The sequence below is a fragment of the Spodoptera frugiperda genome, chromosome 27 (assembly GCF_023101765.2).
Source record: "Spodoptera frugiperda isolate SF20-4 chromosome 27, AGI-APGP_CSIRO_Sfru_2.0, whole genome shotgun sequence".
Lineage (NCBI taxonomy): Eukaryota > Metazoa > Arthropoda > Insecta > Lepidoptera > Noctuidae > Spodoptera > Spodoptera frugiperda.
The window spans coordinates 4795739-4820493 of record NC_064238.1 but is presented as its reverse complement, the minus strand read 5'-3'; the positions used below and the strand labels follow the sequence as shown (position 1 = coordinate 4820493).

Genomic DNA, 24755 nt, shown 5'->3' with positions numbered 1-24755 from the left:
CATACGATTATCGAACGCTTACGCTGGACCAACATTAGTGTGAAGGCGCTCGTGCTGCCAAACTAAAATATCATTAAATAGGGGCTCACGGGGTTTATTCCACAATTTCTGTGTCTCATTTATTACGTTTCAGCTTTGGCTTTATTATATTTCAATTTATGTATAATACATTTTTTGTCGATGTTAGACCTACAACCGTAGACAATTCTCTGTCGACGACTATAACAAAACGACAATATTTGTCTATGATTTTAAATTGACGTTGACATTAATGACAGTTGAATCAAGCATAGTAAACTGGGCTGAGCAGTTTGTTTGCAGTCGTTATAATTTTTTACTGTCGGCTTTATTTTGTTGTTCCATCGTTTCTGCTCTTTATGTTCTACTTTTAAGTTAAAATCTCTATAAAATGAAATATTTAATATTGTTCTTGACGTTTATATCGTTTTTAAGTCATAGTAAGTATCATAAATAAGTAAAATATTTTCTTTAGCTTTTGTAACATGGGTGTGGTTTACCAACGATGTTGAATACATCGGTAATTCGCCTATTGTAAATTCTTTTTCAAAGCCATGTCCATAGCATTTAGCCTAAACTTTACAATTGTGATGCATTTTGTATGGAAATCATTTATGGCCAGGAAAAAAATACTGATAATAAAATTTTGACAAAGAAATGTAACTCTGTTTTGACTATACCCATCAGTTGGGATCTTATTAGTATGCAAATTATAAGGTACTTTTGACACTATCCATTCTGATATGATTTATCAGTATAATTTATTTTATAGGTTTAGCACTATGGTGCTATCAATGCACGGCAGCTACGCCTGGGTGTATGGAACCATTCAACTGGCGCGGTGTAGGTTACCTCGGTAACCCATGTCCTGATAATGAAGATATATGTGTCAAGCTCATCGAACGGAAAGGAGGTAAGGTATCTTAGGATTCAGCCATCTATATCTATATTTCTTATACATTTAAAATATAACAATAAAAAGAAAGGATATTAAATTCTTCTTTTAAAATATACCCTAAAGTTGACTACAAGATTTGTAAAATAAGACTGTACACATTAACACATATTATTATAAGTTAACCTATAATTTGTTGTCACATTCAAGTAAATTAAAATGAAAACTTAACTTTTCAGCACAAGAAGTAATAACAAGGGATTGCCTGAGCAACTTCAGAGCTTTTCGAACAGACATTCCTGCTGACACATATGAAGGTTGCAGACCAGCAGCCCGGGATGTAAATCTGGCAAACTATGTGAATAACAGCATAAAGGAACTTGATATTAAAAGGTAAAGAGATAAGCTTTCTAACACATTCAACGCCATGGTGGTCACCAGTGACTGACATTAGCGGAGGACTTAAAATTTCTCTTTAAGTTTCTTTTATTTACTCATAAGATACAAAATTATACTCCAATTTAGGAGTCCTGTTCTGTGACGTGTTGATTGTGTGACATGTATCGCTTAAAAAGGGGCTGTAGGGAATCCAAATGCTGCCAGAAGTCAATAGTTTTATTCATTGCAGATGAAGTTGCAGGCAAAACCTGTTTAATGAATAATTCTTAATCTAATAATTTGTTACTGTGTTTAGTAGTTACATAATTTAATTGAATATAAATAATACTAATTTTTAATTTATTTGTTATCAAACAATCAAGAATTAATGCATTATCCTAAGTATGAAGAACTACATGGTTCAATTGAATATTATTCTGACTTATTCAACTCATATAATATAGTGTAAAACAATAAATCACATGTGTAAATTGTAATCAACCTCAATTTGTTACAGGGACTGGTATGATGAAACAATATGGTGTTTCTGTTTCCTTGACCACAGATGTAATGGGGCATCAAGTATGACAACAATGGCGTTGCTAATCCCATCATGCATTGTGTTTCTATTCGCTAAAATGCTGTTCTGATATACAGACTACAAACATCACACATTGATGTTACACCAAAAAGTTTTGTATGGTAGGTAAACAGAAATGAAACCTCTATGAAGTTTTTATGACAGTTTAAAAGCAATAATCGTTAAACGGGGAACCTGAATAGAATTCGAGGGATGAATAGATACAGAAGAGGGAATATATTCTAACGTCTATTCACCACATTCTTGTGTTTATTCATGCTTTGAATTCTATTCACCCCGTTTTACGAAATTAAGAATGTAAAAAGGAATCTCATGCAATAAAACACTTTTCCTTTTAGATGTATTCTGGTAAATACACTAATAAGAAATGCACAAGTGACCTTATTATGAAACAAAAAGTAAAGAAGACAGCTTTATTAAGAACTGTAATAACTATGTAATAGTTAAGTCCTTGTAGGTAGCTATCAAGCTAAAGTATGTGTACATATTTTTAACAAAGAAAGATTTCAAGTGCAAAATATTATGAACAAGTCAATCTTGTAATATTATAAATATTTTATGAATATGTTGCAATAACTATGCAATTGCTGGCATAATGTCATCGTTATATACATTTTATTTTTGTATTTGAGTGAATTAATTCTTCCGATTTTTTTAAGATTTACATTTTTATGAAAATGAATTGAATATATTTTTTATGTGGTGTCTTCTGGTTCAAGTTATTGCTCTGTAGAAATATTATGTTTTTACATACAAAATATGTAAATAATGTACCACTAACTGCAACACTTAGAGTAATTTAATGTTTACTTAAACTATTCCTTAGTAACGATTTTGTAATGAAAACAATTGCTAAGGCCTGGGTTAAGTAATCCTCAAATAACTCTGAGTACGGCATTATATCTATTATAAATAATTAATTAGTAAGATTGAATCTATTTTGCACATTTTTACATGACATTTTTATTAGTTGAGAACATTCCAGTATGTATTATACAGTATTTTAACAAATCCGTCCAGTTAATATTGTTTTCATAGATACTAGGCTTTTAGTTAAGATTTAAGTGCCTCATTGAACTTTGTTCTTTAAGACTGTAGTTTTCTACGCAATATTTTATATTTTTTAACGCAATTTATACGCTTTATAGAAGTATTTTCTATATACGCTAGTAAATCACAGATGACAATGTTTTATTACAATCTAGAAAGTGAAATAAATGGTTTTAAATACAAATTGTTTTTATTTTTTATTTATACCACACAACAAACACAATTTTAATATGTTTTGAAGTAGTTTTAAACATTGTTATGATGTCATCGTATATCATTGTTATTCGCTAATCACTGGATAGGTACTAAACTGGCAAAACTGCAATATAATATATTGGCTGTGTCAAAATCGAGCTATATTTCTCATTGCTGGTTGTCCTAAAGAACCAACCGGTTATTGCAATGAAATTAACAGAAGTCCGGTAGCACGGATCGCACGAATCGCACGGATCGCACGGATCGTACGGATCGCACGCATCGGACGGATCGCACGCATCGTACGCATCGCACGGAGCGCACGCATCGCACTCATCGTACGCATGGCACGTACGCACGATGCTTACGATGCGGGTCTGTGGACGCTTACCTTTATTTGCCTGAAATAATATTGCGTAACAATTGGTTCACAAGAAAGCAAATTGCATTTGTGTGACGATAAGGCCAGTGACCAGCATGAACATCTGTAACAGAACATTTGCGTCCAGTTGCCACATGTCGTACACGGAGAAGTGCGGTGGAGTTTCTTCTATTAGTTTCAACATCCTATTTGATTTCTCCCTCAGTCTACCTGCAAGTTCAAATGGTATGGTATGGAATCTGAAAATTAAAGGTGTGATAGGGTCTTAGTAGGCGATCCGGAACTGTCCAGTGGGTTTACCGGGGCTCTGACTCGAAAAGCAGAAGCACAGCAGAAGTAGGAATGCTCTATCGTTTCTACCTACACACATTGGACAGAAATGACTTTATGTATTATGTAGCTATGTGTGGTGTATGAATCCTTAAGAATATATCATGTTAACACCACCGTTAACTCCTCGTTGATCGAGTCAGCCAGATAAGGGTTCGATTCTCAGGTCAGGCAAAGTACTATTGGGTTTTTTTTTGGTGTTTTGAAAATTTCTCAGTATTAGCACGGCGTCTGGAACTGTGCCCAGTAGGTATATCGACGCTGGAAAGGCAAAATGTATTAACCGCCATTATGTGAATTGTTCAGTAGAGCGATTTGAAGTTTCAAATTTTGCAAAAAAAATCATAACTAATTAATTACTGGAGCTTTTTCATTGAAACTCAAAATAGTTATTACGAATAACGTTTACTATGAAATGTAATAATAGAAAATAATGTAAGTGTCTTCGTGTCCAAGATTTTGGAGTTAATACAATGCAGGCCATAATCTTGGTTAGGTAAAATTGACTTAAGTCAGTTGACCGTACTCACCGTGTTCAGGTAAAACATGTTTTAACGAACAAAAAGCTGCATAAATGAGCTAGATAAAATGTGTTATATTCTGTACAGCATACTAACACGTCTAAGTAAAATGTTTTATCAGGCCCGGTCAAGTCAGACCATGAAAACTAAAATGTCTTATCTTGCATTAAGCTAAAGTTTTCGCTGGGCTTTAAGTATTATCTCACAATATTAATGAATAATGGAAGTTACGGGTAAAACTAAATAACGCAAAAAAAAATTTTAAAAGGACTTTTCATCGCAAAATGAAGAAAAAATATAAAGCTCTTACTTCTGAGATCAATCAGTCTTAAAAAAACCGGCCAAGTGCGAGTCAGACTCGCCCATGAGGGGTTCCGTAGCAGCAAGTAGATGGCATAATATAAAAGTCATAAAATAACTTCGTTATACAGTAGTAGTTAGTGTTTGTATGAACGACAAAGTTATATTTGCGTTTTTTGAAAATGCACTTTTTTATTACGTTTGATGGGTCGACGTTTAGCCGCTATCTTGCCTGGTGGTAAGTGATGACGCGGCCTACGATGGAGCACGTCTGCCCATAACCAACCTATTCACTCGGGCCTTGAAAACACCCAGGTTATACCCATCAGGAAACACAGACTCCGGCAAAGAATCCCACTCTCTAACAGTTCGCACATGGAAGCTTGGAGTGAAGCGCTTCGTGCGAGTGGGTGGGATATCTACCATGAAACGGTGACGCCTCGCCGATTGTCTTGTGGTTCGATGATGAAAAGGACTCGGGGGAATCAAGTTGTGCAATTCCCCCACACACTCTCCGAAATGTATCTGGTAAAAAACGGAAAGGCTTGCAACCTTGCGCCTGTGTTCAAGGCTTTGAAGCCGGGCCTCTACAAGCGCATCATCATTGATGAGCTTCTTGGCACGCTTTTCGATGTTTTCTAGCGCTTTGATCTGGCATTTAGCCGAGCCGTCCCAAAGGTGAGAACAGTAATCCATACAAGACCGAACCTGCGCTTGGTACAGGCTCAGCAGTTGTTTCGGTGTGAAGTACCGTCTCACCCACCAGAGAATACCCAACTTTCTACCAGCCAGATGCGCCTTCGACTCTATATAAGAGCCGAAGTTTAGAGTAAGCGATAAAGTTACGCCCAGAAGCTCAAGATGATCCGATCCGCACGCACGGGTCTGGTTCTGGTCGAGCGGTGAGCTACCCTTGCTCGCCAACCGCAGACCCGCACTTACGGTGGCCGGAGATCGTCCCGCGATCCCCGACGCCCGGAGTGTCTCACGCGACGGCTGGGACGTGAGGAGGTTTGTTCTCTCACGCGCCCCGCCTTCTCCGTAGCTAGCATGACTGCTTCGCAAAAGGTGGAGACGGCATCCCAGTCCCCTTCGCTCCGCACCATGGCCTGAACCAGTGCCGGGCGCGAGAGGTCACCGTCGCCGACCACATCCCTGAGGACTTGGCGGTGCTCAGCCCATACAGGACACACCGCCACCGTTCACGGACGAGTTCTATTAGTATTATTTCTGAAAAAGTAATAATGATATCTCGTTCAAACCAATTTTCTTTGAAAGTTTCAAATGAAATTTACAGCATATATTTTTTTTTTTTAGTTTTGTCCCTCCCATATTTTAAATGTTAGAGAGGGGGACACTCATTTTTCCACTTTGGAAACGTCTATCTTTCAAACAATTGATTTTAACGAAAAATGGTTTTAGGAACCTTAATGTCTTTTTTAAAGTATTATCGATAGACACCCATCACGAATAGGTTAAAACTTTTTGAATCAGTTCCATGTATGGGGTGCCCCTTTTAATTTATTAATTGTTATTCGAAATCCAAATAGCGGTTACCAGAATACATCAACCTACAAAGTTTCAACTATGTAGGCCCAACAGTTTTGCCATTTTGGTACGGAACATGGAAAGGCAATACTTTTAAGTATACCTAGTAGAGATCAGATATCACAAGTTAATAGGTACACTTGTACTTAGACTTATACTAATCAAATACAAAATGAAAAACAATCAGACTTTGGAAACATATTCAAGACATAGATAACATGAAACTTCATCAACATCTTTTGTATCAGTATTAATCTTATAAGTGTAAAATATAATCTCACTTAATCTTATATTGAAATAATGACTGCCTCCTTAGCCGAGTGGTTGCAAGTGCGATTACTGGGCAAGGGCAATACCCGGGTTGGGCGAATTATTGCTGGGCTTTTTTCGGTTTTTCGAAAATTTCTCAGTAATAGCATGAAATGAAATGTGTCCGATGTATGGCAATAGGCTCACCTATTACATGGGACTTACAACATAAATTGTGAAAAGTGGGTGTACATTATACAGTGGCGTTACGTGGCATAATGTGCACCGCTGCCTATCCCTTCGGGGATAAAGAGCGTGACAATATAATAATAAAAAATAATCACATTTTGGAAAATTAAAAATCTTCTTCTATATCAACATCTTCTATATCAGTATCTGGTAAATTCTTTTTGGCATTACACGTTTGCAAACTAAGGTACTCCTCATATTTACGAACAGTGTATTGCGACAGCGAGCGTGAACTCCCTCGTCGACAGCGCATGGGTGACTGAAGCGCCCGCGCAACGCTCTCGGCCCTGATTAACAGCCGCGGTCTCGGTGAATGACAGTCTTGAACTACCGTCTAACCACCATAGTTTGGTATTTATCAATCTTTTTTGGGAGGGTTAACTCACAAATGCAATTAATTTTACATTAGGTAAATTAATTTAAGTGCTACAAACACATTAGAATAGCTTCAGGTAAAATTGTATTATCAACCATTTTAGTAATAAAATGTTTTGGATAAAATTGTTTTAACGTCCAAATAATTGTAACATGCAGAAAAGTAAAATGTTTTAAACGCAAAAAACATATATTTTATTTACAAGTAAATTGACTTATGTTTAGATTTTATAATAATTGCCAATCTGTAAAATGTTTTATTGCGTTACTTTTTAGAAAAATGGAAAGGTAAAGAGATTTAAAACCAATCTAGTTGTAAACTTAAGCAGGTATAAATGACTTATCAATAGTTTGTTACTATCATGTACGCTTTATGAGCCAAAGTAAAAAAATGAATGGATTTAAAACAAAAAAATATACGAAAAAGTCTAAAATCACCGATGTATTAACCGCCATCAAAGTGCTCAAATTAAGGCGAGACATAGACCATTCGAAAGAGAAAAATCAGGCGATTCCAACGGTATATATAACTCATTTTCGACCAAAGTGGCGCTTAATACATTTTGCCTTTCCAGCGTCGATATGGCAATAGACTCACCCCTATTTTATGGGACTTATTATAACACATGGTGAAAGTGGGTGTACATTGCATAGCGGTATTACGTGCCGTAATGTGCACCTCTGCCTACCCTTTCGGGGATAAAGGGCGTGACGTTGTTGTGTTATTGTTGTTAGTAAATAGGTTCTTCCTTACCATCATAATGCCTCGACATAACAGCTATCACCAATCGCTTAGTTTCTTTCACCTCTCTGATAAACAATTCACATCGGATCCCTAGTAAGAGTGCCATAACCAAGTCGATTATGGTGAAAAATGATGGCGTCAGACTGTCCCAGATGCCTACGGTCTGTAAAAATAAATAAAAACATTTAATACATGGAGCAATAAGAATATAATAATAATATGAAGTTCATTAAAGTACCTGGTTTTGAACTTACGTCATTCTGTACGGCAAACAACATAAATTCGAATGTTAAAATACTCGATCCCACTAGTTTGCAGCAAAACATAAAAATCTGAAAAATATAATAAGCTCTATATAAAATATTATGTGGGAAAACAATCGCATTTGTTTTGATAGTACCAAGGTGAGTAGTAGCAGAGGTACTGATAAGCATGAAGGTGAAGATTTTAGGTGCTTACCTGAAATTTGTAAATGTCTTGAAATTTGAAAAAGCCATCCAATAATTGTTTCAAATAAATATCAGTATCACTTGTTAGGAAACTATGAGTCTGAGCAGCGAGCCGTCTCATAAACGTTTTGGTGGTAAACAAAAAATATGATCTATTCCTTGAGTAGAGGATCTCTTGAGTCTTTTTCGGATCCAGATAATTTTTAATTATAGAATTGATAAAACGTGCTCGTATGTAAAAATATACGAATATATTTGAACAGCATATTAGTTCCAAGACAAAGTTAAGTTGCGAGTACGCAATGCCTATGTAAGGCCAGAATGCGGCAGTGCCTTTTGCTGTAGCAATAGCAACGAGTACACTGAAGATGACAAATACAGCTGCTAAGGAAAAAATGTTAGTCTTCAATAGTAGGGCAGTTACAGTTTTGTTGCGATGTATGTTCATACACCGGTCGATTTGTTGGAGTTTAACGAAAAATTCCACGTTATCATCCCCGTTTAGGAACCGCACATGAATAATGTTGCATATGAACGTAAGAGTTTGCAGTCCCGTCACACACGAGCTCAAATAATATATAGTTTCATTGTCAAATAGGATTGTATCATACTTGTGTATTACTATGTAGTCCAACCCAAGTAGCAGGACTACACTGAGCATAGTATGGCACTTCTGAAGCAGCGACGGAGTAGTCACGAAGCGGTCTTTCAGATCAACCCTGGTAGATGCCATTAACATTTGCAAGCGATACATTAACCTCAGAGATTTTGTAAATTCTTCTTCAATAATGTCTTTGGATAGATATTCGATTTTTGTATCTTTTGTCGTTTTCATAGTTGATGTGTATCTATATAAACTAATGTTGTGTACTTATCTATTCTAAGTTGGTAGGTACCTAGGTCCACTTATAAATCTTATAGCAAAGCGAACTGTAAAAGCACGATGGTATAACTCGCGGTAACAGCTAGCAGATGTAATGGCAGTCGAGTGCCCAACGTGAAAATGTTGTAAATTGACAAGTTTCGTCTTCCTTCGACCAGCAATATAATTTGCTTGGCATATTCCCGGGATTTGCCTGTGGAAAATAAAAATATTTAGGATTCATTTTCTTTAGTAGATACTTAACTAAAGAAATGACTTGATGATATTAGTATAGGTATTAAGCCTACATATGGTGTATATGATCAAGCTATCATGTAGATAGTTTCTTGGTACTGCATTCACCTATGAAGAACTCAATAAGGGATAATTAATAATAGTTACACACGTAGTTGCAGAAATGCCAGTGTTCACATTTAATTTGTCCTATTAATAAAATTGTCTATAGCGTCTATAAAAATGAAAAATCCTAACGAACAAACAATTTCTTAGTAACAAACAAAACCATCAAATTAACCAAAAAATAAAACGGACTTTTTAAAACAACATTAAAGTAATTACTTACAGTCATTAAGGCATAATGAAACGATGTCAATACATAGTTTTCTTGATTGTTCTAACTTTGTAGTTAAAGACTGACCCTTCAGACACAGTGTCACCATTATAAATTGTTTATTGAAGAGTAGAGGCATCACGTATAGCATTAAATCAATATCTGCTGCCCTCTGTAAAAGCAGATCAGATTAGCAGCAAATAATGGTCTAGTACCCACGTTCTCATGCATTAGAAGCGGGCGTCTAAAACATCCGGATCACCACGACGTAATGGGCTATGTATAAAGTCAACTAATGTTTCTTACCTGTTCTTTCAATGAGCTGATAAGAGAATGTATGGAGACCAAATTCCAGGCCAAGATTTGACAGACGAAATAGAATAACTGTTGAAATACCACATAAAATTATTTGAGACAGAAATATTTATTAAATAAGTAGGTCACCAATGCTTAAAAGAAAGTTAACACTCACCGAAAATTGGAAAAGTTCAGTAAAATCTGATAACGCATCTAATATACAAAACGTAGCAGTAACAACTTCGTTTGAAAGACTGGTATTGTCATTCTCGTATGTGTTCATTAGAAAATAGAGATTCCCATCATTGGCTCTCTTCTTTGGATCGTTCACTTCTAACACTTCTTGTCGCAATATATCGTTTAAGTAATTTACCCTTGATATAACAAGATGTATGATGAAGTAAACTTCTGCAATCTCAGCGAGCAGGCCAATACCAGTTGATATCAACATCACTAGAGGTGGACAAGCAGTTCTCATGAACACAGTGTTAAATAATACAATCCACACAAAGGCTAAGAAACAACCGCCTAATACAATGAACCAGGAATACCTTCCAATATTCTTGTTCACATTTTTAACATTCTTCATATTAAGTCGTCTTTCTATCTTCTGCAATTTCACGTACATTTGACAAATTTTGTTACTCCTCTGTAAATTGTTTCGACAGAGTATAAGTACGCCATTGATTCCGTTTACTAGGACACCGAATTTAAGCGTAGAATTAGCGTATTCCGAGGTAAAGCCGTTGCCACAATAAGTAAAGAAATATACGAGACAACATGTGTTTAAAATCCAGAAGAAATTGCTGTATATGTGGTACCACGTCGAAGGTTCGCTAGGATACCTGTATTTAATATTCACGCGACTGAAGCCAAGGATCCGTAGCAGAAAGAATATTGGTTGAAATATTACAATGAAGTCGTCGTTCAAAATGTCAGCCGACACAACTTCGATATTTCTTATTTTATTCATATTGTACATTGTAAAAAAATATGAAATATGGTTACAATAACACGTGTATTTTCTTCTGGACTGAATAAAATAATAAAGCGAACTAAACCTTTTTGTCGATCGACGAAATTCAGTAACGACTCCCTTGGGGAAGACAATGAAAGCTTGTCCATACATAGATAACGTTTTCAATTTCATTAAAGACCCATATTCAGATTAAAATCAGATTTCATGATCAACATGGTTGTGATGATGATAAAAGGAGGCCCACTTAGCCCTCCTTCCCAATCCCCGATTCCCCAAAATCCCGTAAAATTCCTAACCCCCAAAAGGCCGGCAACGCGTTTCGGGTGTCCATGGGCTACGGCGAATGCTTACCATCCGGTGATCCGTATGCTCGTTTACCGCCTTATAACATAAAACAATTGTATGCAATTTTTATGGCATTTAACAACTTCTATGAAAATGCATAAGAATGAAAAGACAAAATATGTAACAATAATATTTTATTTTATGTACTGCGGTTACTCACTACAATTAGTAATGTGTACTTAAATAATCAACAACAGCTAGACACAGACTATTTCAAAAACTCTCACATACAAACATAACGAGTTTTTATTGCTATCAATTGTATATAAAATACTCATACGTAGTAATCTCGGACAAACCAAGTTATTTCGTACGTTTGTGACTTCAACCAATCAGTGATGTTCCTAATATTGCTTTACATACCCATATACTCAAAATACATACATACAAATAATTGGAATTGGCAGTTAACTAGCTGACATAAAAATGCGAAAATTGGAACAATATTGAGACTAGGCTCAGTTTTTGAAATATAAAATAAAGCTGTCTTAAAAGACTAAGGAATTATCCTTAGTCAATTTCTATTTGTGCGTACTTGGTAAATTCCTGCATTTTTTATATACAAATAACAAACTACAAAGCTGAAAACTACCCATTTAAATAAAAATAACAACGTACTAACGCGGCAACATTCCAAACCAATCTATTCTAGTTAAACATTCCCAGTTTTTAATATGCGAAGCGTTGTGATTCAGCGAAGCCGAGTTTCTCGAGAGCCGGGTTGCAAGCGAAGTTGATCATTGGAGGAGGTCCACACATGAGGACTATGACGTCATCGCCTGGCGGGAACAGATGCTGACTGATCATCTCATCGTTGATGAAGCCCACGCTGTATTTCCAGCCTGCAAAGAATATAAAGTACTTATTATTTTTTATTTCGTATTGGAACACCTGTACATTGCAGTGCGTATTATGTAAGTTGGTTCCAAGATTTTTTAGGTAATTATACTTTTTATTTTCGGACACATACTAGCTCAGAATTTATTCAAGAATAACAAGTGTAAAGTAAATAGAAATTCACATCAAGTTACATGAAGTACGGGTTCCATACATTAAGAGATTCAAACAAAAAGGTTCATAAGACATTAGTCCGAGATAAACTATACTCAAATACTCATCATTACTTGCAACTTTTTTCTAGTTTGTTCAATCATATAAATTTTTTGTCAAGTCAAGGTTTCTCTCAAAGATTTTTTACGTATTTTATGTCATCATACTGTTTAGAACGTGTATTGAAAAAGATTACATAATACTTAATGATGATTAATTGCAATTTGAATATTAAGACTTTTTTAAATGACTTCGAAATACAGACATTTTCAAGATTACCTACACTACTGGACCGGCAAACTTCGTACCGCCTCAAACATATTTTTCTCACCTTTGAAACCTTCCTTGGACTTTGACAAATAATTTAATACTAATATTTGCCAAATTGGTACAGTCGTTCTCGAGTTTTAGCGAGACTAACGAACAGCAATTGAGTTTTATATATAGAGATATTCTCTATTAGTCCTATAAAGAAATTGGACATGCATCTCACCTTCGCTAGGTCTGTCAAGAGTGTACCACACTTTGAACTGCTCAGGGTGTTCAGATTGGTACTTTTCCAGTTCATTTCTTAACAAGATGTCTTCTTCAGTCTGGTTGGCAAACAAAAGTCTCATTTCCGTGCGGTCATTGCCATCCTTGCATATATGTCTGATGAGTTGGAGCATTGGCGCGATGCCAGTGCCACCTGCCGAGACAACGGAGAAATTAATAACTAACACCCATTAATTATGAACGTTTAAACATTATGAAAGCATGAGTAAGACGTCATATTATTAGAAGAACACCATGTATTGTGCAATTATACATATTGTAGGTAATTTGTCTGTTATGCTTATGAATATTTGATTCAGTCAATTCCATTAGTTGTGTGGTGTTACGGCTCAATGGTATTTTGATTGTATATTTAATTTGTGCTTAATGACAGTTGAATAGCCCGTAATTTAGTTGTAGCTAGGCAGCAAGATTATCTAATATTTATGAGAGTTATATTAAGATATCACCTTGTGACACCTTTGTGTGTGAGTGCATAAAATAGTGTAACAATACAATAGACTAACGATTTTATTACATTTGTATTTTGTAGTTAGTTATTACTATTTATATTGAAATAACAGACATATTTAGTAGTTTTAACTATTAGAAGTGACTTTCTACACAATACAGCTTTCATTGAATGGAAAAGAAATCATAAGAACAGCAGATTTATCGTCACCATAAGCAAATAAAGTTTTATTATTATCTAATAACTTTGTATATTTCAATGTCATGCACGAAGCACGATGTAGGAGATAAGATGTGACGTAGACAGTCGATATTACGTTTTATCATAGTAGGTATATTATGTACTAAATTCAAGTATACCTGCGATCATGTTGAGTTTCTTGGCATTTACAGTTACGGGTGGGTCTTTCCTCAATTTCTTGATAAGGAATTTGCCATTGCCGGCGTACTGCAATCTTCCTGAAGGGCCTCGTACGTCGATAGTGTCGTTGATCTTCAGGCTGTTCAAGTGTTGAGACATTTTGCCGCCGTCAGGGAACTTAGGGTGCACATTTTTGAAGTATACCTGGAATAAAATATCGAGGTGTTGTAGTATATTATGACTAAAATCATCGACGTTGGTCATAAAGCCGCAATTTTGAGATGGAACTGGGTTGGTCACGTCTGCCGCATATGAGACGAGCGGTGGGCCAAACCCAAGACGAACTCGACATCTATGACAAGGTTTGGCCGCAAATAGGTTTACACAGAAAGGAGTGGAAGGATGGTAGGGAGGCCTTTGCCCTGTAGTGGGACGATCATGGCTGAAATCTAATCTAAATCTAGTATATTATGAATTATTATATGGAACTAATGAAGTTAGCTGAATATTTCAGTAGGTATGTATTCATATACAACAAACTATACTGTATAGAACATAGCGGCTCTTATAATAATATAGGTTCATGTTGGTTGAAAGTCAGTAATAAAATATAAAGTGTAGTGTATTGTAAGATAATTGCATTGACATTGCTGACACCTGTAGTGTGGGATGAAGGTCTTGAGTAATTAATTTCTACTGTTGCACAGTTAGCCAAGTAATTTGGTATGCACGTAAGAAAATTAAGATTGACTCATTGGCAATTGCTTACCATCAGGTGATCCGTCTGCTTGATTACCGGCTTATACCATAAAAAATCAAATTATATGGTTTTTAATTAAAGTATATCTTTTGTAAACATTGGTCATCGACTCAGAAGGCAAACAATTATTACTAGAGACCGGATAATATGCAACATAAAAAGCTTGAAATATGCATGCAAATATGCATGAAAAATGCCTAAAATATGCACGAAAACTGACAGAATATGCAACATTAAATGAGTTTTTTTTTGTTTTGTAAATATTATTCCTTTAGATTTAAGTATTTTGTTAGTAAATACTTGTTACATTTATAGAAAACTATCCATTGATAGATGTTAATCGATACAGTAACATGTAACATTATTTAATATTTTTATAAACATTAACAATCAAGTATTGTTCCAAATGTTCAGTGGTAAGATTATGTCTTCGATCATTCAAAATATTTTTATAGGTCGAAAATGATCGCTCCACATCTACTGAGGTAACGCTTATATTTTCATTCATCATTCATCATCGATCATTTGTCTCTTTCATTTTTTGAGTACCTACTAAAACAAAATACGCGCGGCTGCCGAGTGCGCTACGCTCGAAAAATACCTACCGTAAAAATACTACGGTACTGTAAATTATAGCAATAATATGCATCATCACTAGATATTTGTAAAAATATGCTATTAGCCTTAAAAATCGCTTAAATATGCAAATGCATATGCAAATATGCAAATGCATATTATCCGGTCTCTAATTATTACCATCTCTGAATTGTACTGCATACTAAATATCTTAGCTCACTGCACATTTCCAATGAGTGTTTGTGCATGTAAACTCAAACTCAAACTCAAAATATTTATTTGCACGTTAAGGTAGGTATTACAGGTCTTAATTTAAATTTAAAGTACATCTTAACTGCCTTTTTCAGGCGTTGCAAATTTGAGGGCTAACTTATCCTAGATTACATTTACTTAACTTAGGACTTAATACAAACTTAATAGTAGTGTTTATTTCTTATGTGTATATATTGTAGTATATTATGTAGTGAGCATGTATATATAGTAGTATGTAGGTATATCTGATATGTAGTGAGTATATATATATATATATATATATATATATATAGTAGTATGTAAATCTTATAATATGTTATGTGGGTTAGTGTAAAATAGGTAGTATTTATTTATAATTATAGGTGTAAGCGGTTATGTATTATGTTATTATGTTGGCATTTAATTTTGGCATTTAATTTTGTTGTTCTGTTTTTCTTCGAAGAATTCTTTTATAGAGTAGAAGCATTTTTGTATCAGGATTTTTTTTAATTTTCTGGTAAATATTGTTTCTTTTGTTTCATTTTGTAGATCTTTCGGTAATCTATTAAATATCTTGACTGCCATGTAGTAGGGACTTTACCGTACCTAGTACCGATGGAAGATAGAAAAACTATGTGAATTTTATATCTTTTCTTTCTACAATCCTTCTTTCTAGAAGTAGTACTGTAGTAAGGCCGAATTCTCGATTACTTTATCAGTGGTCATTAGTCAGTCATCAGTCATCAGCTATGATAAATTCTTTGATATAATGCCTAATAAATAAATGATCTAAAAACCCAACAAAACCCAAGATTCAAGATAGTTTATCAAATGTTTTTCAATACTATGACATAATTTTTAATAATCTGTGAAATCTTTAAAAGTCTATTTCGTATAGTCTATAGGTAGACTTAAGAATTTTACTATTTCAACTCTCCTACTGTTCCTAATTCAATAATTATTTTTGTGTTGGATAGTCCATTTATCAAAGAAGGCCACAAAACATCACGATACGATCAGAAGGAACCGAGCAGAGCGTAAAAAACCGTGCAGGAATACTTAGTTTTATCATGAGATACTTAGATAAAAAAATATCTCTTACTTTGATTACATAAAAACTGCATCTAAGTATGAGATCTAAAAAAACATGGAACAATCTAGGTCATGATGACTATTTGTGACCAATTAATGCTGATTAAAATAGATTATGTATCAGATTAATTGAATACAATAAATAGATAACGCAAAAGCACCGAATACCGTCCGGTGATCGGCGCGGCGAACAAAATTCTCCAAAAGATAAAAAAAATATTCAAGATCGTATAATTAAAAATGCTTTTCCGAAAGTTTATTAACTATGAATTAAAAATATGTTCATTATTTTGCCTTTTTACGACTATTTTGTACCTATATTTCGATTTAAACTCTTACGCTTAGAAAAATACTAAAGTCCCCGTATACCGACCGACTGCCGACAGATGTTCGTGATACCGACTCCTCGGGAGCCTGATACCGACCGACCCAAACGCACATTGTAAAATCAACTCTATTACTTAGCAGTAGAGTAGAAATTCGTAAAACAACAATATTTCAAAAACTATTCACGCATTGTTTTTGGATTCGATACTGAAATTACGATAATGAATTTTAATATTTAACATAACATTACGTTTTTAACACTCAGAAAGGTAAGCAGAGAACATACAATGCAACGCCTACTTTCAACCTACCATGTAGGTAGTTATTTAATTTTTTAATTACGTTTACTTACCTAAGCATAAGATTTACCTACATCATGTCGATCTTAATTTATTATGCCTAATAAAGAAATTGTTCGTATTGCCTACTGTTTAATGCAATCATGGTCATTAAGTACCTATCTACCTAACTGTGGGGAGGTCTCTCCTTCTCGGGTTTGACCCGAGAAGGAGAGACCTCCTATCTACCTATTATTAAGATACGTAATTTGGTATATTCATAACTAAACTTTTGTATGAACCTACCTATATATTACATACTATGTATCGTACATACGGTTGGTACTTATTTTATTACTTTACTACAAATAGGTTGTAGGTAGGTACAATAAACCTCCGAAGTTATTTTCGGAACATTATGTGTCGTAGGTATAACGTACGAGTACTATACCTATCTATTTAGGTTTTTGTCGTTCATCCCGATGGCTTACCGGTGATGTGCTTATGATGTAATTTTAAAGAAACACCAATTCCTATATTCCCTTAGTTAGTCGGAACAAGGGACAGGGAAACAAATCGTATCCAGACTACGACCAAACCTGTATTTGTATAATAAAACGTCTTAACCGAAATTTATAATTTTTTTTTAATTACTTTCTACTCTACTATTACTTATTAAGTTGTTACAATATCGTATTCATGTAATTCTTTGAAATAAACATAAAATATAAAGCTTTACTTTCAGAAAGTCTTTGTGAATGAATCGCAAATAAATCGAAAATATGTCATTTTGAAACGTAAATTACATAGAATCCATTATAGTTAGCATAGGTCGGATACCGGTCTATTATCTAAGGATAGCTTTAAGAATAAGAAACTAATCACAAAACACTCCCAAAACAACCCATGTTACAGAAAATTAGTGTCATTCATAAACCTTAAAATTCCGTTTACCGACCAATTTGATCGGTATTCGGTACGTCGTAATTTTGTAGGGCTCCTTATTCTGTCCAACATTAATTTATCGATAAATCTATAAAAACAAGGAATTTCAGTATGATTATTGAAATTATAAGGACTCAATGAACCAATAAATCACATAAAGTAAATACATTCCTTGTTTACCCGAGTGATCATCGCCAAAATCGAGATCTTTTATTTCACTGATTTATGTTTTTTTCGCATTAAAATTTACGCAAACTGCACCTTATTTAGATTTTGTGGGATAGTCGGAATGTGCGTTAACCCACAAAACCCAAGTTTTGACTGAAGGTGTATGATGAATTAATGTATTGAATAAGGCGTGTTTCAAGACTTTCGCGCGATAAATACACAAACTAGCGTAAAAAAACTAAAATGGTCGGATAGAGGAGGCCGGTCGGTAACCGGTGCCTTTGCGTTAATATAAGTATTATTTAATTATCTTTTCAAAGTACCTTCAGTTTTAATTATTATGTTATCGGCTTACTCACGTACTGTTTTGACGAGGAACTCGACTAGTTTCAAGCCATGCTAGAGGCTCATATTCATGAGCAGCATTCCGCGACACACGACGCGGCGATTGTCACGCTGCTACTGAGTTCCTCGTCAAAACAGTACGTGAGTAAGCCGATAACATAATAATTAATTTAGTATGTCTCACGAAAGTTACAATAAAATACCTTCAGTTTTATCTAATATTTTTTGTGTTATGTATTCGTTATGTAAACACATGTGTATATATCTGTCCTTAATTTTAGATATTACAAGTATAAACGTATCAAATGCAGGAAGTTAATGAGGGTATCAGTTGGCTGTGGTGAAGCTTGAGGTCCTGTTCGACCAACATGCAGTCAGTTTTAAAGAGCTGAGATTAGCTGCCCAAGTCGCAAGGGGAGACCTACATTTAGTAGTAAATCATTTACTATAAATGATGTATACCTATAGGTAACATTTTTTATCATAGAGCATATACATAAGTAGTATTAAAAATGCGGTTTTATTAGTTCCAGAAATCAATAACATAACAAAACATGTTGTAATCATATAACAAAACATTGTCGAGTCTCTAATGAGTTTCTCAGAATGTACATATCTAATCTCAGGAAGGTAATAGCCAATTTAGGTGTAATAAAAATTTGAAGGCGTTTAATGTATCACGTAGCTCTCGATTTTGATATTCTAAGATAAAATTAAGATTGTATTCAAGAAGGATTCTTTGAATGTAATCAAGTACTTAAATATTGATAATTATCAGATAGGCGCATACCTACATACAATGAGTAGAACGCGATACCACTGATATTTTTGTTTACGCGTCTGATTAACTGTTGCTATCTTTTAAGAAATAAGTATAATTATGTGATTATATAAACTGAACTATTTCCGACCTTATTCATCTAAATATAATTGACAAAAGGTCTGCTATACTATTTTCCTTTTATACTTTATAATACACTAGCGACCCGCCCCAGCTTCGTAATGGTGATATATTATGCATGTATTATACATTAAAACCTTCCTCTTGAATCACTATCTATCAAAAAAACCGCATTAAAATCCGTTGCGTACCTATTTTTTAAGATTTAAGCATACAAGAGGACATAGGGACAGAGAAAGCAACTTTGTTTTATACTATGTAGTGATTTAAAATGTTAGACATAGTTACATACCTTAATAACAAGATCGACATATCCTTTCTCATCGTCACTGGAAACAGGAGTGTAGGCTCTGATGACGAGGTCATCGTCAATCTTGGCTGATAAATGAATGTGCTGGCCAATTGGCAATCCTGAAATATAAAAACTTATACTAGACTAGTTGCCAAACACAACAACTTTTTTCAGGTACACAGAGTTCATTTACACTTTAAATTAGAGACATTCCTAACTATTATACCTAGGTGACTGTTTTTATATGCAAATAGAAATACCTAGTTATTATTTATTAGCCTCTGCAAGAGAATTTTGCTAGAAACAAATCATTAAGTTACCATCGTACAAGTTGTAAAAATAATATACTACTAATTTATGTACCTAGTTAATTTCTACACACACATTTTTGATTCATTTACGTGTACAATGTGTGTATTCAATGGATGTTCAGAATAAACAATGAGGCTAATTAAATTCTTAATATTGTACAATGGTAGTGGAATTGAATAATAGAAACAATAAAATTACAAACTTTATACAAAACAATGTTTTAAATTGTATGTTGTATACATGAATTCTGTACCCTTAGTATGAGTTTGCTTTACGCGCTCTCATTGGCCAGCTCGAATAAACCAACCAATCGGAGCGCCAAACGCGTTCTTCTTTCGATTACTTTAAACGTAAAACTCGTACTAAGGAGGATACTGTTTATTACAATATTGATAAAACTGTAAAAAAGGTTGAAGTCCTTTTATTTTTATCTTTGAAATTATTGTTATATAACTGGTGATAATTAGAATAAAAAATAATAAAAATCTCAAATACTTAATAATATGATAAGAACAGAATGACTAATGACTTATTGGACCAAGGACTTGTAGTTTGTATTAGTGTTGTCTTTTTATGCTGTATAATAATGAGTAGGTAACTATTATATACTTACAGACAAGGTAATCTTTAAATAATAATTATATATATGTATTTTTAAAAAACGTTGCCCCACACTAGGATTTTCTCCTATGTTGTGGGTGCGGTTACAAACATACAAGTTCACATTTATATAAACATGACACCCGGACCCGGAACAACAAAGACTAATCTATCTAATCTTTTAAATAAATACCTAGATAATTATTATACAACATTTTAATCATGTTCAAAAACTTTGAATCACTTAGATTAAGGTTAATTTGATCAAAGGTGATTTGATTACTTTGTATAAGATTCATACATTGTGTCAATAATTTCTGTAACTAATTTATAACATTTTGGATGGTTTATAATTTTGTGATCATATTCTTTTTTGTTATTTAAATTACTTTCTAAAAAGAGAAATGTGGTTTTTGACAACAAAATAGCAAAATTAAGTGTTTTTTATCCACAAAATGAGATGTTGTTGTATGTATATTTCACCATTTTGACAATGGACTTACCTAGAACATGTTGTGGAGTTGGTAGACCGAATCGGAACCTCCTTGTGTCATGGCTAATCTCCTCTCTCTCAATCAGAGGTAGAGCATACTTCACATTAGGATCCTGTAGTGTGACGAGCTGTGAGCTCTTCTTTGGAGGTGCAGCTTGAACTTCTTTCTTGGCCGGTTTCCTTCCCCATATAAAGTGGGCTATCACTGATGTAATCAACACCACTGACCCCACACCCAGTACAATAGGGAAGACCTGCAAAAATGGATTTTATTACTACCAACCATAAGATTGTTGATTGCTTGTTAAATTTTTCAATTTAATGCAATTGGTGTGGGTGATATTTTTGCTAGTTTAAAAAGTTATGAATGGCGATGATCATGGAGTGTTGATGACCCTTATATATTCATTATTATTTTTTTCACAATCATATTTTTCATACTTTATAAAAAGAATTATGTTTATCAATTAACGTAGATAATTTTAACAGTAGTAAGTCAGTAATGAAAAGCAGTTTATTTTGTGTGCTATTGTTCTGAACACATTTTGATTTGATTTATTATTACATCATGGAGCAGAATGATTTTCACAATAGATTGCAATATTCTTAGTGATGAAATGTTTTAGTTGGTCACCTACTTACTACGTAGATACAGAAACTATTGGAAGAGAAATTAATGTTCAATCACTACGGACACAAAATAACAAGTACATTTTAAACCTTTGACATCACTTACAAAGGGATACAAAGTTCAAAACTTATAAAACTTGTTTTAAAATACTTTGAAACAAATGTTTTAAGATAACATTAACCAAGTAGAAACAGGTTTTAAGAACTTTTACAATGTATTTGGTCGAAAACATTGAACATTATCGACAATAAGATACCCACTTGGACATTTTCGAAAAAATCAGTCACAGCCGCCTCTAAGTTACTCATTTTGATATACTTTTTACACTGCTTTAAAAAACACTATAAACGCGATCGTTTCACTGGAGAATTATACACAATTTAATGACTAGGAAACTGATGTGCGCACACGCATATCGTAGAGGGTAAACAAGCAACTGTTTAAGGTCAAACTTATGAGAGCAAAAACTTAGTTCACGGGAACGATCGACTGATCGCAGTTTAGACCTTGAACCGTCCAAGATACATGAATTATTCAATAAAACGCGTGCGTTTGACGTTACAGCGATGGGCCCACTGATAACTGAATGAAATGATCGGTATAATTATTAATCAACGTTTGACAGAATGCGAATTAAGCATGACACGCGTTACGATGCAATTTTAAAGGCACTTAGTTACCAACCAAACTCATGTTCTTTCCTTGCTGCTGATTTCAATACAATAATCCAGCTTGAGACAGGTAAACTTACGTGAGCCATTATCAATTCAATAACGTGCCTATCAATCTAGATAAGCCTTATTAACAATATTTATCAATTTCGTATTAGACTTAACCTCAAAAGTAAATAATATTACTCACAAGTTTATTATCAGAGAAAGGCATCTTCAATTTAGGTTATTTTGTATGAAACACCAATAACACTTTTCTAAGTCACCAACGAAGTAAACCATATGCTGTTATTGCATAATAAATGATTATTTTACTATAGTCTATGCAGGTACTGCTTCGCGCGCTGTTCTAACTGACGAAATACTGTGAATAGCTGAATACCGTTTAGCGGCCAGTGAGAGCGAGGAATTTATTTTGGTCCGGTACATGATTTGTAGTTACCTTTCGCTGTTTTGGTCGATGACAATTGGTCCTAAAATAGTTTGTGTTATTTGTATTAGGAAATACTCATCTTTGCTAATTATTGGGAACTTTATATTGTGAGCTATATGGGACTATAAGAAAAATAATAAAAATGTTTTATACATCTCACATTGTTCACATTTCTCTCTAACAAGTTTTATGCAGTAAACAATGAAAACTTCTCTCGTAGATGTTATTAGTAAACAATAAATAAAATATTTCGATTTTACCGCCATTCAGCGACGTCATGACTTTTGAAGCATCTGTCAAATCATAATGTAATGTCATTGTCAAATTACAATCGAGTTGACGTTATATTTACTGTGTTACCATTGTATTAACTACGACGAGTTTTGAGCACGTGGAAATTGATCCTGGTACTAATATTGTCGCTATTTTTCATGGCTGCTATTGTTTATCTACATACTTATGTACATTTTCTCAGTGTATGGCAATAGGCTCACCCTCTATTACGTGGGACTTAAAACACAAATTGTGAAAAGTGGGTGAACTCTTTCAGGGATAAAAATCGGTGACGATGTATTTGGATTCCTTTTTAATGATTAGATTCTTCTTCTTCTTCTTCTTTCTACAGCCCATTACATCCACTGCAGGATATAGGCCTCCTCCAATGCACTCCATACACTTCGGTCTTTTGCCTTCCTTCTCCACATCGGACCTGCGGCTTTCGCGATATCATCGCTCCAGCGAGCTAGCGGTTTCCCTCGGTTCCTGTGGCCCGATCTTGGTCTCCAGTCAAGCACCTTTTGGCTCCATCTTCCGTCCTCCCTACGGCTTATGTGCCCGGCCCATTTCCACTTAAGCGAGGCTACTCTTTGAGCTATGTCGGTGAGTTTTGTTCTCCTTCTGATCTCGGTGTTCCTGATCCTGTCTCTCAGTGATACACCTAACATAGCTCGTTCCATAGCTCGCTGTGCCACCTTAAGTTTTTCCATGGCTTCCACTGTGAGGGTCCAGGTTTCACAACCGTACGTCATCACGGGGAGGACGCATTGGTCGTACACTCTCCGCTTTAGGCTCATAGGCAGTTTCCCTTTCAGGACATCCTTAAACAGTTTATTGAAGGCTGCCCATCCTAGCCTGATCCGCCGCTTTATCTCTTCCTTTTGAGCATTTTTATCGAGGGAGAGCATTTGACCTAGGTAAATGTAGTGTGGAACTCGCTGTATTTTTTGCCCATTTACCTCAATATGATCCACACCGTCCTGGGTCATAAATTGGGTTTTATTGATATTCATTTTTAGGCCGATTTTACACGAGGCTTGCTGCAAGTCCTCGAGCATACTTTGAAGATCTTCTACAGAGGTGGCTATAATAGCAATATCGTCAGCAAACCTTAAATGTGTTAATTTCCCTCCGTTTATATTTATGCCTTTGTTGGACCAATCTATTGTGCGAAACATATCCTCCAGTGCCGATGTGAACAATTTTGGCGAGATGGTGTCACCCTGTCTTACACCACGAGACATTTTAATTGGGTCTGTCAACTCATGCAGGCTTATTTGTAGGGTAGCCTTGCTGTATATGTCTTTGATGACTTGAACATATCGATCGTCCACGTTGGATCGCTTGAGTGCATGAAATACAGCCCAATGTTCCACTGAATCGAATGCCTTCTCATAATCAACAAACCCTACGTGCACCGATAAGTTGTACTCCCTACATTTCTCGAACAGCTGCCTCATGGTGAAGATGTGATCAATTGTTGAAAATTTGGACCGGAACCCAGCCTGTTCTACTGGCTGCGCAGCATCTAGGCGATTGGCAAGTCTTGCACAAACTACTTTGGTGAAAAGTTTATATATGTGGCCTAAGATACATATGGGCCTGTAGTTTGCGATTTTAGCCTTATCTCCTTTTTTATGAATTAAGGTCCCTATGGCGTTTTTCCATT

The 24755-nt window shown here is 34.8% G+C and overlaps 3 protein-coding genes across 7 annotated transcripts; 1 reads left to right on the top strand and 2 right to left on the bottom strand.

Annotated features, from left to right (window-relative positions):
• The first annotated feature begins 284 nt into the window (after positions 1-284).
• Positions 285-3126, top strand: LOC118263817 (uncharacterized). The gene is made up of 4 exons (XM_035576007.2): positions 285-458; positions 791-931; positions 1153-1306; positions 1809-3126. Exons 1-4 carry the CDS (start codon positions 410-412, stop codon positions 1939-1941), a joined length of 477 nt encoding a protein of 158 aa, XP_035431900.2. The 5' UTR covers positions 285-409; the 3' UTR covers positions 1942-3126.
• Positions 3127-3548: 422 nt separating this feature from the next.
• LOC118263781 (uncharacterized) lies at positions 3549-9120 on the bottom strand. Its single transcript, XM_035575951.2, has 4 exons — positions 8296-9120; positions 8091-8168; positions 7846-7999; positions 3549-3729 (listed from the first exon to the last, which is right to left on the bottom strand). The coding sequence occupies exons 1-4, from the start codon at positions 9118-9120 to the stop codon at positions 3566-3568; spliced, it is 1221 nt and encodes a 406-aa protein (XP_035431844.2). The 3' UTR covers positions 3549-3565.
• A 2336-nt stretch (positions 9121-11456) lies between these two features.
• On the bottom strand, positions 11457-22987 carry LOC118263548 (NADH-cytochrome b5 reductase 2). 5 transcript variants are annotated; one of them, XM_050705261.1, is made up of 7 exons: positions 22971-22987; positions 22820-22850; positions 21086-21329; positions 19671-19789; positions 13755-13959; positions 12883-13077; positions 11457-12181 (listed from the first exon to the last, which is right to left on the bottom strand). In XM_050705261.1, coding segments are annotated over exons 1-7 (969 nt in total). In that variant the 5' UTR covers positions 22973-22987; the 3' UTR covers positions 11457-12008. The 5 variants fall into 5 exon arrangements, with proteins under 5 accessions (XP_050561218.1, XP_035431504.1, XP_035431505.1 ...); XM_035575611.2 differs by lacking the exons at positions 22820-22850; positions 22971-22987 and adding an exon at positions 22568-22744; XM_035575612.2 differs by lacking the exons at positions 22820-22850; positions 22971-22987 and adding an exon at positions 22391-22553.
• Between the last annotated feature and the right edge of the window lie 1768 nt (positions 22988-24755).

Excerpts from the sequence above, each read along its gene's own strand:
- LOC118263817 (XM_035576007.2), top strand. The coding sequence starts at position 410 with ATGAAATATTTAATATTGTTCTTGACGTTTATATCGTTTTTAAGTCAT. Across the intron at positions 459-790 it reads TATATCGTTTTTAAGTCATA|GTTTAGCACTATGGTGCTAT; the intron begins GTAAGTATCATA and ends TTTATTTTATAG. Across the intron at positions 1,307-1,808 it reads AAGGAACTTGATATTAAAAG|GGACTGGTATGATGAAACAA; the intron begins GTAAAGAGATAA and ends AATTTGTTACAG.
- LOC118263548 (XM_035575610.2), bottom strand. The coding sequence starts at position 22,014 with ATGAGTAACTTAGAGGCGGCTGTGACTGATTTTTTCGAAAATGTCCAA. Across the intron at positions 13,960-19,670 it reads ATGTCGATCTTGTTATTAAG|GTATACTTCAAAAATGTGCA; the intron begins GTATGTAACTAT and ends ATTTTATTCCAG. Across the intron at positions 12,182-12,882 it reads TCTTGACAGACCTAGCGAAG|GCTGGAAATACAGCGTGGGC; the intron begins GTGAGATGCATG and ends TATTCTTTGCAG.
- LOC118263781 (XM_035575951.2), bottom strand. The coding sequence starts at position 9,120 with ATGAAAACGACAAAAGATACAAAAATCGAATATCTATCCAAAGACATT. Across the intron at positions 8,169-8,295 it reads AAGACATTTACAAATTTCAG|ATTTTTATGTTTTGCTGCAA; the intron begins GTAAGCACCTAA and ends TATATTTTTCAG. Across the intron at positions 8,000-8,090 it reads TGTTTGCCGTACAGAATGAC|ACCGTAGGCATCTGGGACAG; the intron begins GTAAGTTCAAAA and ends TTATTTTTACAG.